Source organism: Monopterus albus, unplaced genomic scaffold, assembly GCF_001952655.1.
Source record: "Monopterus albus unplaced genomic scaffold, M_albus_1.0 scaffold38.1, whole genome shotgun sequence".
Classification (NCBI taxonomy): domain Eukaryota; kingdom Metazoa; phylum Chordata; class Actinopteri; order Synbranchiformes; family Synbranchidae; genus Monopterus; species Monopterus albus.
In genome coordinates, this window is record NW_018127918.1 from 4,634,099 (window position 1) to 4,648,351 (window position 14,253).

A 14,253-nucleotide genomic window follows, 5' to 3' on the forward strand; every position below is an offset into this window, starting at 1 on the left:
CCATTCCTCTGATCCCATATTTTTCTAACTTGTCCATTAATAATTCATGATTGATTGTGTCAAATGCTTTTTTAGGTCAATAAATATTCGTATCGTGTATTTCCTCTCATCCATAGCACTTGTAAAGTCCTCCATCAGGTCGGTAATGGCCAAAGATGTCTAACGGTTCGACCTAAAACCATACTGGCAATCAGAGAGAATTTTATGTTTATCAATAAATGTGTCTAATCTGTTATTAAAGAGTTTTTCCAGGATTTTTGAAAATTGTGACAACAGAGAAACCGGTCTATAATTTGTGAAGTTGTGCTTATCACCAGATTTGTACAGTGGAATGACCTCTGCTATTTTCATATTATTGGGGAACTGCCCAAGTTGAAACGACATGTTAAAAATATGGGTTAATGGTTTGCAAATCCCCTCAATTACCCATTTAACAGTTGTCATAGTGATGCCATCACTATCACTAGATGTTTTGTTACCACATTTATTCACTATCTCTATAATTTCTGAAAGGAACTAAAGTAGAATTTCTGAGTGAAAAAGGTTTAATGATATATGTAAACAGACATATGATGAAAGATTGTGTGATTTTAATTTTGACCCAGTCAAAGGCCTTTATAATCTTGCTACAACTCGCCACTCGCTAACCAAATTAATACAATTAGTATATAGCCACAGTCAGCTTAATCTTTAGCCGACTAATGTTGAAACTAAACACAGTTGATGAGGTGGATTTAAGAGGTAACCTACATATTAACCAAAGGCAAAATGAGGTAAGCCTTCATTATTACAGTTCCCTTCTGCTGCCCATTGTCTCAGTGATACACTGTGTGGCAGCACAGCAGTGATTTGGGCTTCAAGAGATGAACTGAAGAGTGGATTCATTTGTTATGTTATGAGGGGTCACATCAGTGGAACACAAGAGAAAACATACTAAAACAAGTCACAGACAAACTAATGAACGGGTACATGGTGAGCTAATACACACAGATAATTAAATATCCATAAGAACTTGAAAGTACATCCAATGTTATGTTGCTCACATATAGGAGTTTTTTTTCCTTTTTCTTCCTTCCTTTTAAGCAGTACAACCAGTATTAAATACACAGGTGTACAGACAACAACCCATGAAACAGTGGATCAATTGTCACCTGTAGAAACTCAGTCCACAGGCAAGTAGGACAAAAGCCATTCATACATACAGCTATAATGACATAGACCCTTCATGATCAAAACATGTTTTTCCTCCAACAAAGATTCCTCAGCATGCTCTCTATCACATCTATTGTCCCTGGTGCAAGAGTGTGGGAGGGCTGGCAGGTACTCCTGCGTGCTATCACCACCTACTGGCCAATTTGTGGTTGTTGATATATTTTAAACAAAGGATGATTTTAAAAAATGTTGGGAATCACCACTATTCTAGTAAAACTGCAAGTTTCCTGTAGATTTTCACATTAATAATAATAATGTGATCCTTCAAAATGTAAACATTTCAAAGATGAAATATATAAAATTATAAACAGATTTGGATATTAACATTGCATCCTAAAGAATCAGAATCAGCTTTATTGGCCAAGTGCGTGTTGGACACATGAGGAAGTTGACTCTGGTACAGTGGCTCTCAATGTGTTTGTACAATGTTCCTCCGTAAAGCAAAGAGAAGATAAGTAAACAAGGCTGAGAGAACAACAAAAGAAAGAAGAATGCGTAAACAAGAAAAGGGAATGTTCATTAGGAAAATAAAAATACTTATATATACAGAAATATATATACACAGTTTAGAAAATACACATATTTAATTTTACTCTATTTAAAAGTGCAAGAAAAATATATTTGTTTGGAGAGGATGATGTGGACAGATGAGGTAATGTCTGATATACGAATGTGCCCGACAGAGCAGTGAGGGCTTCCCCGAACTAAGTTGATGTCATCATCAGTACAACCTGTGCACTGATAATCATCGAGAAAAGACCTGCCTGTAAGCTGTGTGAATTTTACTGTCAGCACGACATTAACTGTTACTCCTGGCATAATGTGTTCTTATTTTTCATCGTTTTACACATCAAGAACACAATTTTAGAGACTAAACTCCACCTGTGTTTAGAAAAACAGTCATGGCTATACACTGCAATGAGCTTTAGAGCAGGCATTTGACTCAGCGGATAAAACCATTTTATGTCACAGCAAGACAGTAAGAGACAAGCCAAACAAAGAAAAACACTAATGCACCTCTGTCAGCTGTTGTTCCACAATGCCTCTGTACTCCAGTGTGACCGGCTGCTCTTTGGGGCCATCTGCTGCCAACATCTGGTTTGCAGAGCCAAGCACGTAGCTGAAAAACATACAACAGTATAACACCAGGATGCAAGATGAAAAGCACCATTAACACCTGTACAGCTAATAAAAGTTAATACAATATCTCCACCATAAATGCGACCTTGGTTTGTGGTGTAATACTGCACTGCTGGCTTTAGAAATTAAGGTTTTTAGTTTTGGAACATGATTCTCAGGTTATCTCATTTTGTTTTGATTCATTATTCAAAAACATGTGGGGCTTGGTTTTCAATTATTTATGCATTTAACCACACCACCACTGTATTTCTTGGTAAATTCAATTACCGTATCAAATTTGACTATCTATAAAACCTGTAACAAGATAAGATATTTAGAGGCATGTAACAAGTTAAATAAAAAACTTCTACAGAGTCTATATACAAATAAAACCACAATTTATCTTTTCAGATATTAGATAGAGCTGGAGCCAATGAAGGAGAAGCTGCATGCTTTTGATGCTTATTCCATTTTATAGTACAACAAGGAGTATTTACAAATTCTTCCACAATACAGTTATATGATTTTGTTTATTAGATCCTGTTGGTTGAACACTTGTACTCATGCATGTCTTTAAACATTCAGGCCCTGAACATACCTGTCAATGTCTGCTACATTGAAGCAGAATGCAAATCTCTTGTGATCCAGGTTCTTAGGGGTAGATGCATAAATCATGCCAAGCACAGAGTGGCAGCCTTGACAGAAGAGATCCATGATCAGACTGCGGACAAAAAAATTATACATTAAAGAATATAAAAAGGGAATGGTTTAGTCAAAATGAAACAATGATTTAGACAGATTTAATCCAAGCACTCGTACACATATAACAATATGTCAGCAATTTTCCAGTGCATCCTAAAACAACAGATTTGAGCAATTTCCTATCCAGCTCTATAATAAAGCTATGGTTAAGTTTGGTCAACTGAAATGTCTTGGTCAAGGGCTGAGATAATTGTGGTCATGGTTAAAAGCATTAAACTGCTGGCAGAAGATATGATGTGTACTCATGGTCTTTAGTCTCAGTAATCGGGACATCTAATCATGTATCTTGAGCTCCAGTACATTTTGCATCCATATACTGTACCATTACTTCTATTTTTGATAATAAGACAGTACATCAGTCATCTTACCAGAGATTTTTTTTGCCTGCATCATACAGTCGACTGTCGTTCCCAACCAAGACGTTGTCTGTGACACCTAAGACCAAAGCATCACAGATATCAGCAGCACTGTATTTATAAGATAAAATATAAATTCCCAGCCTCTGCGACTGCACCTGAACACAAGATTCTAGTAGACTTTTAAGTCAACCTATGTTTTTACACTGCACTAATTTTTCAGTTTGGTGGTGAGGGACATCCAACTAAATTGTATATAATATTAACAGTATATACTAAATGACATAACATGTGAATAACATTACATATCCCCAAAGTGGTGATATCTTCTGGGAAGTTGCTCTCTCAACCATGAGTATTCAGTCTGGACATTAAAAAAAAACAATGGCTGTCTGGACCAGCTTACCTAATATTTATGAGCTCTGGTTTATGTTCGGTAATTTGTTTAAGGAAGTTACAGTAGCTCCTGTTAAGCAAAAATCTGAACCTTGGGTTTGTGACAAGATTCTTGAAATTATACATAGGACAGACCTCCCAGGAAGCTAATCGGGCCATGCTTAAGTACGTTTCATGCTGTAGTGAAGCCAGGTTTTTCTCTTTTCCCTTTTTTGGATATTTTGACAAGTGCGTTATGACAAAATAAAACCGAACCAACAAGTAATCTAAAGCTCCAACTCACGCTTCAATCTTATTTGGTTTTGGCTGTCTTCACTTCCATCCCAGGACACTGAATCCCCAACAGGAACCTTGCACTTTGCACAGATGAAGACCACAGGTCCGTCGTCACAGTCCTCTTCTTCCTCTGGTTCGCCACACAATTTTCCTTCGATGAAAGCAGAGTCAAAGCTGGGCGCTTCAAACGTAGTATTTACCTTCATGAAATCCACACTTTTCTGTCGGTGTTTTGACAATTTTTGTTTCGCCGCCATATTTCCTACGCTCTCCAAATGTTTTTAACTTTCGCGGTTGGTTCACAGTGAAATATCTTCTTCCTTTTTGTTTAGTTGTAGCTCGCGAAACCAACGAATTGGGCGCATATCGCCACCTGCTGTAGCGGAGTGTAGAATCACAACATTAATTTACTTGGAGTAAAAATACATAAACAATTACACACTGTTTATTGATCCTGTCTCCATAAGACAACGAATTAAATCCCTTATGAGTTTTATGTATGCTTGATCTGTACCCACAACATTAGGTGGGAGAGAAACAGTATTTCGATTTTTATGTATCTCCTTCACATATAATGAATTGACAATAAAAATCTTTGATCTTCATCTTGAGCTAATAAAATGGAAAGTAGCTACATTTACTCAAATATTGTACTTAAGTAGGCCTAAAACATTGAGGTATCTGTGCTACTTTACTATGTTCATATTTCAGATCAACTACATTTCAGAAGCGTAGGCTACACTGTAGCCTACTTTTTACTCCACTACTTTTATTTGTTATCCTAGCTTTAGTTAATTACTTTTCACAATCATATTAATTGCGATAATATTCATAAATTAATATTGATCTTTGGTGCACATTCACAAGATTCCCAGCAATAGCCTACTTCAAGTTAGAAGCATTTAAGGTATTTAAAAATATATCCACCTTTACATTAAATCTGATGTAATGCATTAGTAATTGCAATCTAATCCAGCAGTAAGATAGTCAGTGCATTAAAATGGAATGTGCCATTCTGCATTACTATTTTGACACAAATACTTTTGTAGGCTACTTTTACTTAAATAACAGCTTCAGGTCTTTTACTTTTATCAGAGTATTTTTACACTGTGGTATTTCTACTTTTACTCAAATAAATAATTGGAGAACTTTTTTCCAACACTGCTTTAAAATGTCTTAAAATGATTTCAGTAATTAGGCTATAGTGGTCTATTTTTGACATCATCTTTTAAACTTAGACCAGATAAATTAACATATTAATTCATCACATATTTAGCTTATATTTGTTTAAATCGTCATAACCTTTGTTTTTACTATTTTACATTTGATTATAAAATATAAATTATTGTGAATTTAGTGTTACCGGAAGTATCGAGGACAGTTTTCTCGTCTTCTAATTGGCTGGTAACTAGGAAGTTGTTTGAATAATTTTAGGGGCGGGAAACGTATATCTTTTGTTTTTATTTCGCACTGCAGAACTAGTTATACGTTTGAAGAAGCTGACTTTAGGGGAAGAGTTCATTGTTTTATTTGCCATGTGTGAAAAGATTAAGAAGGTACTGTTCGCTGTCTTGCCGTCGTCACGTTATAAGTTAATGCGGTGAATGCCGTTGTTGTTTTTTGTTTATCCTCTAGTTTCATGTTGGTCCTCAGGTGAACAGCTGGCTCAGCACAGTGTTTGGAGATCAGCCAGTGCCACAGTTTGAGGTAAACATCAGGACGGTGGACATACTGTACCAGTTGGTTCAGTCCAGTGAAGCCAGGTGCAGTGAAACAGCTCTCTGCATTGAAGACATCAAGCAGAAAATATCAGAGTATCAAGCTGATGGTGAGTAACTGGAAGACAGCAGAGGTAAATGCAGTGGAAGTGTCTAACTTTAATGCTACCGCAGGTATGTTGAGCAGTAACTTATTAACATAGTGACACTGCTCATTATGATGATATGCCAATGCAGCTTATTAATGGAATATCAATGTGCAGTTTGCTGCCTCACTGTCTTGTGTCTCTTCATGTAATCCCAGACTGACTCGATGATACTGAGATCTGGGCTTTATGGTCATTGGGGGCCACGCCATCTGTTGCAGAACTCCTTGTTTTTGTTTTGTTTTTCCCCCCCACTGGCTACAGCTAGACTCAGTATCTTTACAGGCTTCACAGATTAGTCAAGTCTAAAATGGTGCTGTTGTCCATGAATTCACCCCATAGTGTATACATGGCATTTCACTGAACAAAACAATTGTTTTCTCCATGCAGGTGCTCATCTCCAAGATGTTCTTTTACAAGGTGTTGGGCTGTCCTGTGCAAGCTTGGCAAAGCCTGCTGCTGACTACCTGTGTGCTTTGGTGGACAATGCCATGGTGCTTGGAGTGAGAGACACGTCACTGGGCAGGTAGGCTGGTTGTTGCACTGGTGAAGTGTAGTTTCTGTTTCTATTTTCCCTGAAGAAAAACATGAAAAGGGATTTCACAGAAAACACTTTTTTTCCTCTTAATTTTATTGTGTAGCTTCATGCCAGCAGTGAACAACCACACCAACGAACTTGTGGAAACAGAGAAGTCGAACAGAAAACTTGAGCGGGAACTCAGGGCCCTTAGAAGGAGACTTGGTGCTACTCTGGTGCTGCGGAGCAGCTTACAAGAGTAAGCAAATGGATGTAGAGAATGACTAAGACATGTCAATATATGACACAACACTAGGGCTTAGTAACATTTTTATATCAAAAACAAATACATTTAAGTCCTGGGCTTAAGTCCTATTGCATACCAAAATCCAGTCACAACAGACATAAACCTTTTGGTGCTGCATGTTGTACTTCATCTGTAACCAGTGTTCTTAATTGTTTTTAGGGATATCAACAAAACTGTTAAGTCCCAGGCAGTGGAGAGCGCTAAAGCAGAGGAGAGACTGCTCAACATGGATTTTGTGAGAGCAAAGGCCAAAGAGCTAAGAATCAAACGGGAGAGGGCAGAGGTATGTTGTGGCGTTTTACTGTCTGTACCTGTATCTGTAATAGCAGCATAGTGCTGGTTACACTCTGACAGGTGTTTGTACATGTTATCAACATTATGCATGATGGTGTCTATACATGGTGCAATATACCGCTATTGAATATAAGGTGGAAAAAAATGCCTTTTTGCTCATTTTCCATTTAGATATTCATGATCTAGTTGAAATGCTCCTCTGGATGAGAAAATTGAACAAACTGTACTGATGACAAGTTGGTATGCAGATTGCAGAGGCATAAACGATGGGTGTCCTTAGCCACCAGTAGAGGAGAATGCCAATCAACACAAAAAGATTTAAGAAAAAAATACCCATTAACAGCCAATGGCTTAAAGCCAATATAAAGAGTGAAAGATTGAGAAGATGAGATGTGTCATATGGAAACTCTGCAAGTATTTAGCAATGGGAAAGAAGAATTTTAGGGTGTTAAAATTTAAGCATGTTATTGTAGCTGATTTGCTCTGTAGATGCATTGTTTACACCTTAATGTTGCCACAGACCTGAGCTGTATGCACCCAATTTGACCCAGGTTTAATGTGGGCATCAGGTTACTGCCTTTGGCTTAGGGAACAGAGATGATGCTGTGGACTGCTCCAGCAGTTAATGCCCTTTGTATCACTGTGAGGAGGGACCACATATTCAAATAATTATAGTCACAGTAGCAGCAGCGGCCATGACAGAGCTCAGATGTGGTGCTTGGTCGGTTGTTTAATTGTGTTCTATTGATTGTACAGGCTCAACTTGTGTCCAAGAACATGGATGGGTCTGTCACCCACCAGGCTGTTGTGCAGCTCGCTGAGGTATTGCAACTTTTCTACATGCACCACAGTCATCACCATGGAAGTGCAAATGTAACGCTGTCTGCTTTCACGGATTAAAAGGTGTCATATTTTTCTCTCTGCAGGAAGTCACTGCACTGAAACAAGAAATAATCCCCTTGAAAAGGAAACTGGAGCCTTATATGGACCTCAGCCCGGTATGTTTGATCCCAAATTAACTGAACTGGCCTTCAGATATTTCTAAACATGTGCTGTATTTGCAATTAGTAATTCTTTCTCCTAAACCACATCAGAGCCCATCACTTGCTCAAGTGAAAATAGAAGAAGCAAAAAGAGAACTGGTGAGTATCTTAATAGTTGGATCAATGAAGAACAAGATGCGTTTTATTTTTTGTTTTTTTTACTTTATATAATTTAATGCTATTTTGTATCCTGAATTACAGGCTGCACTCGATTCCCAACTTGAGATGAATGTGGATTTCAAGTGACAATTTTTGCAGGGTTAAACTTTTTCTCATTTTGAACTGTACATTTTCTGTGTTTGAAAAAATAATAAAGGAATAGCTTCAAGTGACTTGGTATCATGCGTGAGTACATTTCTCACACATCCTCAACATATCCTGAGAAATTTTCTTTGATCAAGTTTTACTTATTCATAGTCCAAATATCAGCCCAAACAGAAAGATAAGGCATCACCTGAACAGCTTCATTGTATTGGAAATATCACAAATGGACATGAAACACAATGTGCTTTTAATTAATTTTATTTCAACTTTGAAAGAGGTCCTTTCAGATGAACACTTTACATTTATATGATGGCATTCAATAGTTTTTAAATGAGCACTAATAGTAATAGTATTGTCTATACAGTACATATTACTTTAATGTCATTCTTACCTTAATCCTAAGTGTAAAGGCATCTGTGTTATCTGTACTGCAGATTGCTTAAAAACAAAGTGTGGGACACTATTTGAGATTGACAACAAAATTCCATGTGCTTTGAAGGGATGACATCACATAAGAGGGGATTTAGAGCCTAAAGCTAAAGTACAAAGAATGGAACCAACTAGGGGGCCTACTGTCTAGTTTATATGCAAAATATCACATCTTAGTTCCTCTCCCCTGCCAGTCTCCCCCTGTAGAGACCCCAACATCTCTGCCAGATTGAATATAGTAGGTCTGCGCTGCAGTCTGACACAGAGACTGACCAGTTACCATGGAATGGGTCATGGATGTGGGCCTGGGAGCAAGTTACCCAGTAGGCCCCCTGCTTCATTCAAAGGCACCATGCTTAGCATGTCAGTAATTTGTGAAAAGAAACAGATTAAAAAAAGAATTCACTTGAAGCTTGATCTCTGTAGGTTAAACAACAAAAAACACTGACTTGAAAACATCACTAACACTAATCAAATGCGCTGTATGAACCCAGGCAAATCCTATAAAAAATCAAATATAGCGATCAGAAACAAAACTTGTTTATTTGTGCAGGTGACAATCAGATAAATTACATACAAATTAGTTACAATCGATGTGCAGGGAGGGGGAAACTAATTCACACAGGTTAAAAACACACTTTACCGCATAAAAAATGCTTATGCATGTTACACCTGTGCGTTTATAAAGGAGGAGAAAAGCAGAAAGCCAGCGGGGGCGTCGGGGCTGGCGCTGCGTCACGGCAACGTGTCGCCCCTCTCCCCTTTAAAATACTTTTATCTGCCACGCCCACTCTATAATTCCCACCCAGCTGTTACTGGAAATCCCTTTCAACATGAGTCCATTTACAAATGTGCTTGCTGAACAGTGGGCGAGTCGGGTTGGGAGTCTCACCACGCGTCGGTGCGGCCATCTCGTCTGTCAGTTTTCAGCAACTTGTTGCGCAGCTGCTATTTCTAAGCTCCGCTGTGAGTCCATTACTCCGGGGGCTGCTCTATTTTAGCAGCAAACAGGTACTGCTTTGTGTTTCAGCGACTGTATGGTGATGCTTTCTCTGAAGAGAAACACAAAGATGAAGCGGGGACTTTTTCTCAGAAACCACGCTTCAGGTTGTGCCCCACAAAAAGATGTGGCTTGATATCGCGGACCCGTATTTACATTTTGGGGAAGCTTTCATGACGTCCCTGGAGCCTACTGTGAATTTTCGAGTCTAATATGACCCCACGGACAGGGGATGGGAGTCAGGGGATGGGAGTCATGGGCTGGACACGTCCTTGCCACGGACTCGAGTGGAGCCACAGCTTCTTCTACCTGACTTTGCTCCTGTGGACTAGACGCGGGAATGGACTGGCTGACTTCTCAAGTAAGGAAGGAGAATTAAAAGATCACAGGGAAGAATTTATCCCAAGACCTTCTCCAAATTATTTAGAGTAGGCCAGGTGTGTGGCTTCAGAGGATGTAGTGTAAATGTATTCCAGTATTTTATTTAAACTGTCCAACTAATATGCTTCAGTAAGTTGAACATTACAAAATTTCTTTTCTACAAAACAAAATGTAAACATACCAAGATTTAAAAAACTAACAAATTACCTTGACTCAGAAGTAACTTAACCACATCTACAAACCATGCAACAAAGAAGGGTCATATTTGGATGAAGGCCACTTGGCAGAATTTGCCACCCAGGAACTTGCACATGAGACAACAAAAATAGCTCCAAGGAGTCCAGACAATCGGATCCTAAACCACAGACGCAGTAGACCCAAGAAAACAAACTTCAAAATAATGTCAGGCAGTATTGCTTCAAAGTTCCAATTGGGTTTAAAAAGCGAGTTTGATTTGCATTTCCATAAAGTTGGGGAACTCACAACAGACAGATTTAATAACTTTATGAGGAAAATCAAAGCATAAGAGGCAGAACATATCCTGACTTTTGGTCTATGTTATGGATCGAGTTCATAAAAGGTTTCATAATACATTTCCAACTCGGTAGCTTCTTTCATTAGACCTTCCCTCTCTGGTAATTACCCACTTCTGTAAAACCTCATGTCTCCACTTTAAAAACAGTCTCAATGCAAAAAAGTGTATGTGTTCCTTGTGTGTTACAACCAAGCTGATGCCTTTTGTGTAACAGACTACTTGTCCAGGATCATCACCAGTCACTCTGCTCACGCGTGCGACGGACAGCCTCTGCGACTTCACTGCCCACGCCACTCCACCATCTCCATCCTATCTGCCTTCTATGGGCGCGGCGAAGCGCGGCTGTGCAGGACAGACCCAGACCCTCCACTCGGAGCCCACAACCGCAGTTGTTCAGCTTTTACTGCTCTACAGGTGCTTAGATTAGCTGTCTATTGGTCATGTAGATTTGTGAAAACACAGTCCACTGTCTTCCATTTGTCAGCCAGAGGGTGCATCTTTTTTTTTTTGCATCTGATTTGATTCTTTAAGTACATTTTTCTTTCTATGGCTTTTAACATCACATCGTGCGCTGGTAATGAAACTGGTGTTTGCTGTGCAGAAGCTGCTGTCCGAGTGTCAGAGCCACAGAGACTGCCGTTTGCGTGTCAATCACCTGCTATTTGGGAAAGACCCTTGTCCCGGCACTACCAAATACCTCCATGTGGACTACAAGTGCAAACCCAGTGAGTTAAGCAGCTTATTTCCTGCATGCTCGTCCCTGGTCACAACCATTTTTCTTGTCATATCTCTTCCCAGTTGGCTTGTTTCTACATCAGTTTCTGTTGCACGTGTACTGGTGGATCACCATGGAATGGCTACACAGCTATGCAGAAATCTCACACCCCTTACCCCAGTTCTTTTCCCCAACACACAGCTGAACACAAAAGACATGTGGCATGTGAGGGAGAGACCCTGGTCCTGCGCTGTAAGCCCCCAAGGCTGTTGAACATCTATGCAGCTGTCTATGGGAGAAGTCTGGGCCAGACTGACACCTGCCCCTCACACTTGACAAGACAACCCCCATTTGGTGAGACAAAGGGATATACAGTTTTCTCATAGCTAACAGATGACTCCTTCTACCAGGGGAACAATAAAGTTAGGACTATAGGACTTTTAAAAAGTACTCTGAAAATGTTTTTTTTTTTAGCACTTTACCAGAGAAAGAATTAATTAGAATTTAATCAACAGTAGTTAATAACTTGTAGTAATTTAAAAACTGGTTTAAAGGGCCAGTGTAGAATTTTGATATCTTTCCTCTTGGTATTTTACAATTTGTTTCATTAAGTTGTACTATGCAGGAAGTTTTCTGGATTGCGTTGGGGCACAAGAGCTTTGAACGATACTTGCTGTTGACACAAGTTAAAGATCTACGAACATATCAGTGCACAAATATCACTGGGAAAAATCGATCAGGTAGCTGCCAAAAATGTGATTTAATTTTAGTTAAATTATAACCAGACACCTGCAAAACACTAAGGGTCCAGCTATTGCAGCTGAAGCACACATCAGTGAGTTGAGTGAGCATTAGACACAATCACAGATTATGTCGAATTGGTTGCCTCAGAGTTTTTCTTTTACTATCCCTACAGAGTGTCTGAACCATGAGGCTGTACACTTGGTGTCCAAGTCCTGCTACAGCAAACAGAGGTGCGTTGTTGCCGTCTCCAACCAGACCTTTAGAGACCCCTGCTTTCCAGGAACCAGCAAGTACCTCAGTGTGCTCTATTCTTGTGGTAGGACCTACTGTTCTTCCTTATTCACAGAATATAATTATAAACCTGGTGATAAACTAGAGAGAGGTTTTAAAATATGAACCAATTTACTTAATAGTATGGAAAGCTCACATCATGTTTGTCTGTTTTTGCTTCATTCATTATGTACAGTGAAGATTTGCAGTTTCCTACTGTGGATCATTACCGGCTGATCTCAGCGATCAACCGTTCTTATCGTATCACACCCAGTAACACAGACACAGTAGCAGGGAGTAATAGACTGAGCTCAGATCTGCCCATTGAGGCTGACATCCTGTTAAACTTCCTATGACTGCCACAGATGCCAGTGAGGTCAGCCAGCAACACTGTTCATATCATAATTTGGAGCTGTGACTTTAACCTGGTGTTGAAAGAATTCTTCTGTTGGCTCCACCTAGCACAAACTAATGTTAACCATGTAGACCTGGACAAGGTTTTCATGATTTGAGTGTAAATCCATCTAGTTTCTGCAAAGTCACAATACACTGCCACTGAGTCTGGTATCAACATGCCCACAGCAATAAAAAGATCATCTATTCTGTCCTACTTCAAATAGTACCACGAGCTTTACTAAGGGAGGCAGATCCAAACATATTCAACTCCACCTCATCTCCAACTGTGGACACAGATCAAGGTAACATCATGTGATCTGTTGCAGTTCCAGTTATTTATGGGCTCTTCTCCACATCATTGTTTGAATTTTCACAGTGGCTTCTTCTGCAGATCTGGGGGAGCCTTTCTCCAAAGGGTCAAAAAGGCCAGCCAGTGCAGGAGCTATGATGAGCCACTCTCTCCTGATCTATGCCTACATCAAAGGTAAACGGTATTCAAAAGCTTGCATGCACTTAGGAGTGCACACATACATCTTATCCATCCTTTATTACATCTCACAGAGCATCCAGAAATGGCAGCGCTGCTGTTCACCTCCAGCGTGTGTGTTGGTCTTCTCCTTACTCTGCTGGCTGTATCAGTCCGAGTGACCTGTGGGGCATGTCCCCTCACAGCTCACAGACTCTCACCCAAGTCTCAAAGCCAGGAGGGGGACAAGGAGAGAGATGAAGAAGAAGATGATGATGATGATGAAGCGGGAACAGAAAGCTCTTTAATCTCAGCGGCAGAGAGGAAGACGATATACAGCTGGGAGGAAGTGACTTATGCTGCAAGCGAGGCGGCCGAACGTGCGGAGAGGATTGAGCGCAGAGAGATGATCATCCAGGAGATTTGGATGAATAGCTATCTGAATGATAGTCCGTGTTAACGGAACAGTGACGCATGGATGCAGTTCGTCACCTTCAGGATTTTCGGCAGGATCTCCTAGCCTTTGATTCTTGCCAAAATAACTTTTTTTTTTTTTTTTTTTTTTTAAATTTTTAAAACAGTTAAAGCAGTTTGTTCTGCTGGTGCATTCAGTTTGTGAATGTAAAACTGCTGTACTACATGCACCACTAAATGAAGCTAGAGTTTCAGTTTGAAAAGGGTCAACTCACTGGTCTTGACAGAAACAGCACAGGAGCCACATCTGTTCAAGAATACTACTGTACGTCATCATGGAGTTTCATAACAACTGTATCAGTGAAACTAACATTTTCATTAGAAAACTGAAGCACATCAGGGAGCGTGATCTGTCGCAATACCTCCAGTTTTATTAAAGGGACCCTCCTACACAGTTACTCTCATCTCCAAACTCCCTCTGAGTTTTCACTCC

At 39.6% G+C, this 14,253-nt stretch overlaps 3 protein-coding genes across 4 annotated transcripts in view; 2 read left to right on the forward strand and 1 right to left on the reverse strand.

Annotated features, from left to right (window-relative positions):
• Positions 1-4,467, reverse strand: part of mis18a (MIS18 kinetochore protein A) — a 7,496-nt gene extending 3,029 nt beyond the window's left edge. The window contains exons 1-4 of the mRNA XM_020598484.1: positions 4,129-4,467; positions 3,462-3,528; positions 2,930-3,052; positions 2,230-2,332 (exon numbers count right to left, since the gene is read on the reverse strand). Coding sequence (XP_020454140.1) covers positions 2,230-2,332; positions 2,930-3,052; positions 3,462-3,528; positions 4,129-4,378 — 543 coding nt within the window. The 5' untranslated portion in view covers positions 4,379-4,467. The remainder of the gene's footprint in view (positions 1-2,229; positions 2,333-2,929; positions 3,053-3,461; positions 3,529-4,128) is intronic.
• A 1,048-nt stretch (positions 4,468-5,515) lies between these two features.
• haus1 (HAUS augmin-like complex, subunit 1) lies at positions 5,516-8,469 on the forward strand. Its single transcript, XM_020598517.1, has 9 exons — positions 5,516-5,677; positions 5,775-5,949; positions 6,376-6,511; positions 6,627-6,761; positions 6,969-7,092; positions 7,860-7,925; positions 8,030-8,101; positions 8,198-8,245; positions 8,348-8,469. The coding sequence occupies exons 1-9, from the start codon at positions 5,657-5,659 to the stop codon at positions 8,390-8,392; spliced, it is 822 nt and encodes a 273-aa protein (XP_020454173.1). The 5' UTR covers positions 5,516-5,656; the 3' UTR covers positions 8,393-8,469.
• A 1,072-nt stretch (positions 8,470-9,541) lies between these two features.
• Positions 9,542-13,923, forward strand: eva1c (eva-1 homolog C (C. elegans)). Of its 2 annotated transcripts, none has more exons than XM_020598349.1 (8): positions 9,542-10,200; positions 10,970-11,169; positions 11,357-11,480; positions 11,672-11,824; positions 12,387-12,530; positions 13,105-13,182; positions 13,257-13,364; positions 13,442-13,923. In XM_020598349.1, the coding sequence occupies exons 1-8, from the start codon at positions 10,053-10,055 to the stop codon at positions 13,804-13,806; spliced, it is 1,320 nt and encodes a 439-aa protein (XP_020454005.1). In that variant the 5' UTR covers positions 9,542-10,052; the 3' UTR covers positions 13,807-13,923. The 2 variants fall into 2 exon arrangements, with proteins under 2 accessions (XP_020454005.1, XP_020454006.1); XM_020598350.1 differs by having other exon boundaries at positions 9,543-10,200; positions 13,272-13,364.
• Positions 13,924-14,253: the final 330 nt, after the last annotated feature.